This window comes from Phallusia mammillata, chromosome 3, assembly GCF_965637545.1.
Source record: "Phallusia mammillata chromosome 3, kaPhaMamm4.hap1.1, whole genome shotgun sequence".
In the NCBI taxonomy this organism is placed as follows: Eukaryota; Metazoa; Chordata; class Ascidiacea; order Phlebobranchia; family Ascidiidae; genus Phallusia; species Phallusia mammillata.
In genome coordinates this window covers 24236011-24241300 of record NC_137254.1, presented here as the reverse complement: position 1 = coordinate 24241300, position 5290 = coordinate 24236011, and the positions used below count along the sequence as shown (strand labels likewise).

Genomic DNA, 5290 nt, shown 5'->3' with positions numbered 1-5290 from the left:
TTGTGACAAGCGGGTCTGTGCAAGTGACGCATAACAATGTGACGTGTCCTATTTGACCATATATGGAAGTGTATACGCAAGGTGCACGGTGTGCATATTGTGTTCACATGTGTGAGAAAAACAAGGTTTCATTGCGCTAGTTTTACAATAATAAAATGTTATTTTTTAATATTAGAGTGCCTATGTAGGTTAAATGGTGTGAAAAGAGTTAACACTTAACCAAAACGAGATTTTATGCGCATTTGATTGTTGTTTCATTAAAAAATGAGAAAAACAACTTATTCTACGGTTATAAATTGTTTTCGTACTCAAATATTTCGTTTTTACAGATCTGGCCGCCTTAAACCAAATGTGGTAAAACCGTATAGTTGTAACTGCTTAAACCGAAATGGATAAGCAACCGACACTAATCAACTCTGTAAAAGATGCTGAAACACAACAAAACGACTTACAAAATGGTAGCTTGCCAACCAGCACCGTTTTTCCCGATGCTGAGAGCATGAACTGGCAGTGGTATGTATCCATGATCTTCTCCACTATGATGTCTGCGTTCATTATGTATGTCATCATTTCGCTTTCCTTCTTCACTTGGAAAAAGCAACTTCGTTTCCGATGTAAGTTAACTGAAATTCAAAAATTGAGTTTGTTGTTACATGAATCGACATTGAGAATTTAATTTGCGAAAAATACATTATTATTATTTAAATTATTGCTATACGAAAGTGCGGTTTCATTGCTTATACCAAAGACATATAAGCTAGTATTAAAAAGCATATCAGCGCAAATGCCAACTCTCATCGTACTATTGTTTGCATCGCAGCCTAAAACCAAGTTTCAAAAAGGGGACAAGAGGGCTTTGGACAAACGCTAAAATGTGCAATGTCATGGCTTATATTAAATAGGCATATTATACGGTAGTAAAAAGCACATTAGTCCATCTAGAGTCAATCCTCACGACATTCTTGTTTAATGACACCGTAAAACCACGTTTTCAACAGACAAAATATTCGAAATATGTCTTAATCCAGGATCGACTCTTAAAGGACTAATGTGAAAACGTTAACGGAGTATTTATACAAACTGTGTCACATAACTTAAACCTGCACACACCAGTTGTTCAATAATTTTAATAACCATCCTTTGTCGATTACAGGCGACGTACGAATTTCAAACAACAAGAACGGTGCCACGCTACTTAGCATGCTCACCCTTCTTTGTGCTTCGGCGATTCTGGTCTATTTCCTCATTAACCTTCCTCTGTACGTTCGTCAATACGAGCCGTACTGCGCCATACAACAGAGGATCACGACTGTCTGTGGAATCATTACATTCGTCAGCGTGTATTTGGCTCTCTGGTTCCGGGTGTACTCGCTTTTCTACAGCAACCCTGTAATCAAAAAAGAAACCAAAAAATGGATTAGATTAATGAGCAAAGCCAGTGTCTTCTTCCTGACCTTTATGATCCTCAGCAATTCAATAGTTTTTCTTACTGCTCCACCGTATGAAACTTCCAAGTTGGGGTGTTTAAAAGTTCAAAGTCGTGATGGAAATGCTTTGAAGTGGGGCATGCTAGTCACATCAACAGTTCTCTTCCAAGCGACGCTGCTATTCCTATTTGTCCATCCTTTGTACCTTCATAGGAAACATATGCTCCATCACGGGTTCGACTCAAAGTCCGTGATACCAGTTGTAAAGCGGGCCTTCATCACAGCTGCCATCTGTATTGTATCCGATTCTGCGCAAGCTGTATACGCTATAGCGAACTCACAGAGCCTGGGATACATCCGACATACTGCGTACGGCCTTAATATGGTCATCAATCTCGTAGCGCTAATTTGCTCGTTTGCCGACTGGCGAAAGAGACTCTTTCCTTGCTACTTCAGTAACAAAAACCTGTCGCGCTATGGTACCAAGTCCAGCCACGTGTACAGTGTAACCTCGTGATTGGAAAGCGGCTTGTGATTGGAGGAAATGATTGCTGTGCAGTGCGTAACTCTATAAAGGTTGACGGAGAGGGATCATGCACAGCGGAAAATAGCGTGTTTGCACTGGACATTTTGCAAGGACGTACAATGTTCACCAAGAACGATGGCAAGAATTTTGGCCCCCGTGTCGTTTATCGTATCATAATTGTATCATTACATAAAAATTCTTTTTTTCTTCACCAAAACTGTGCTTATTAGAATAAAAAATGTGTTACCACAAAACAAACTTTTTGAGCAACTACAATTCAAGATAGGAGGTGCACGAAAGCACAAATTACCCTTTCTTTATATCTCATGCAGCTAATGGAAATACGTAATCGCTTTAAATTTCCAATTTAATGTGACAATGCAATATGCCAAAATCTAACTAAATAAGCTCTGATGACAAATCAATGGACTTACGTTGGGCATTGATTCAATGATGGTAAAATGAGGTCAAGATAGTCATCCTAGTTTAATCATACAACGGAGCCAGGCGATATCATTGCCGATGTACCGCACTTGCATTTTGAACGACATACAGGACCCTGGAGCCCAAACAGTCTCCAAACCGTTTTTCACTTGGGAAACATGTTAGATTCTAAATCAGTGGTTTACAAACTTTTTCGGCGAATTCCTCACTTAATAATTCAAAACATGTTCATTCCTCTGAATACACTACATAGTAGATGCTAAACCATCAAAAAAAATTAAAGTTGGGCCTTTTATCAACTTTACAGGTTATATTACTAGAGTTAAAGTATCTATTTACAAACCACACGTTAATTAAAGTCAATTCCTCCCTTGCGGATACGAAGTACGAAGTCTATAGACGTGTCGTATGATGTTAAAAAAATGAGTTTCCCACTAACGTAATTTTAGTGTCAGATTTGCATACCAACAAAATGTAGGTGGATCTGTTAACGTTCTAGAGCACGAACGAGGAGTGGGCGTTAAACAACATTCTAAGTTTACGTGTAGCCAGAAACCCCCAGAAACCTTTGTTCTTTGGGGTAAAAACATCAAAGTGATATATATCCCTTATATACCTTATAAGGTTCAAATAGGGAACTGAAACCTTGGATTGACATTGACAAAGCGATAGGGTATTTCGCAGAAAAGCCATATTTGGGGTTAAAAGTTTGTTCGTTTGAGATGAATACAAATGCAACAACTGTAAAGAGCAAATTAAATCATGATGTGTTCAGAAAACCATTAAACCCCGGTTGCAAACCTTTGCCGGTTTTATCACAGTGGGGACAAGTGTTCGTTAGTGTTACGCGCCAATTGCTTCTAAAATGGTCTGGCCATGACTGGTTACCCATTTGACAGAGCGAGCACGTGCTTACGGCTTTAAGGAAAATAGGGCAACATATAATTTTTCATAGTGAGTTATTAGTGGTCGATCAGAATTTAAATGTGTCAGGTAGTCGGATTTAATAATTCAATATTATGCCGTCCTTCAACAATTTAAATGTAGCAAAGATCGCTTCGACTTGAAGGGTCGCTTCGCTTGACACCCATCCATTCTCTGGTCATAAGCTTACACTGTATAGGACACCAAAGTACTTAAGGGCTCTGTAGAGCTTTACCCAGCCCTGTTTATGGCCACTAATTTACATCAATATAGACAACATTATAGGGCTCTTCCGGCACTTACCAAAAGAATCGTGGTAAACTAATGACTTCCCTACGCTTTGTCAAACTAATGACATTCATGCATTTGCATTTTGCACACAAAAAATGCAACCAACAAACAAGGGTGCAAGTGATCATTTTCACGTTTTCTCGAGGCCATAATGCCCCCGCGCAGTTCAGTTGTTTTGAGTTTTATAAGTGTAACCACCGACTAGATGAGATGTTACAAGGATCTGTTCATAAGTTTAATCAGGAATAAAACGGCCAAAATAGGCTGAAAAGCGACGTACTTTATTATTGAAACATTTCGGTAAATATTTAGATATCACATCATCAGTGATTAAGTAGATATTGCTGTGTATAATAGGTATTGACGGGCATAATCGGAGTTTGCAGTGTATGTCGATGTCGTATTTGAAACCATTTCGTGATCGACAGTTCAACGCTTAAGGATAATTAATATGACATGCAACCAGTGGTGGGATTCAAATTTTCTGTCAGCCGGTTCTATAACAAAAGTCATATTTTTCAGCCGGTTCTGTTACAAAAAGTCCATTGACAGAAACCAGTAATGCTAACCGGTTCGCTGATCTCATAAAATTTCGTGAGACGGTTCTATATAGAACCGGTGCGAACCGGCTGAATCCCACCACTGCACGCAACGTATATCAGCGAACAACAGTGCCAGCTAGGTCCGTAATATTTAATTTTTCTAGCAGCCTACTGATTAAAACGCAAAAGATTTGGGTATTTTTCTGGTAAAGCAGGTTGTTTTTTGCTCTTTTCCCGTATGTACACCAATACTTGCATAACATCGTTGACTGATTTACATGCCATATTTCTTAGAAACGGTATAATGTTGTGAACAACACAGTTTCGCAACAAAGCTATACAGTTCGAAGTTGATTGACAATAAATAAAGGCCACACACATATATATATATACCTCGACATAGTAAACGTGCCATTAAAGCCGCGAAAGGATTTAGGTATTTGCACCACTACATCCTTCTCAAGTTTGACAGGTCGATTCAAAAGGGCGTTTTACCTGATTCTTTTTACATGACAGTAATGACATGTCAATTTGGAATCTATATCTAAATTGGATTAATACGTCCAGTACGAGCGTTATTTTTTGTCCATCAAAGGTATTTGAGTTTACGATGGCGGGCAATATGTCAGGAAGATTTTGTTTTGAGCTGGTGACCAAGGCTTAGCAACTGTGTGCAGAATTATACTATAGTTGCAGGGGAAAAAGTTGAAACCGAAATGTTTTCTGGTTTATTTAGCAAAGGCCAGCAACGTTAGATATATTTTTCATTTTTAAATGATTAGGCAAGGTAACCATTGCTTTAAAAAGCGTTTAGGTCCTAAAGGTTTTATCTGTAAATGTCGTACGCGACTTTTGCTTTGCTGATGCTGCGTTGTGTGGTTTTTGTAAACTCTACTTTGAATAATATATTCACGGTAAACTTATTTACATGTAAACGTGACGATGGCAATGCCTTAAGCGATGTTTTGTTAAAAACTGCGGTAAAGAGAGAAGTGCATGAGTTTTATATGCTGATAAGTTCATCACAATGAAGAAAGGTGCAATGGAAATTTCCTGCACACTTAACACTGTTAATGTGGTTTTGATCTATTACCACAATACTTTGATAATTTAAAGATTAAAATACAAGAGTAAAA

The 5290-nt window shown here is 38.3% G+C and overlaps 1 protein-coding gene across 1 annotated transcript; it reads left to right on the top strand.

The window, feature by feature from the left end:
* Positions 1-339: 339 nt before the first annotated feature.
* On the top strand, positions 340-2192 carry LOC145218727 (uncharacterized). The gene is made up of 2 exons (XM_080086134.1): positions 340-614; positions 1154-2192. Exons 1-2 carry the CDS (start codon positions 389-391, stop codon positions 1942-1944), a joined length of 1017 nt encoding a protein of 338 aa, XP_079942260.1. The 5' UTR covers positions 340-388; the 3' UTR covers positions 1945-2192.
* Positions 2193-5290: the final 3098 nt, after the last annotated feature.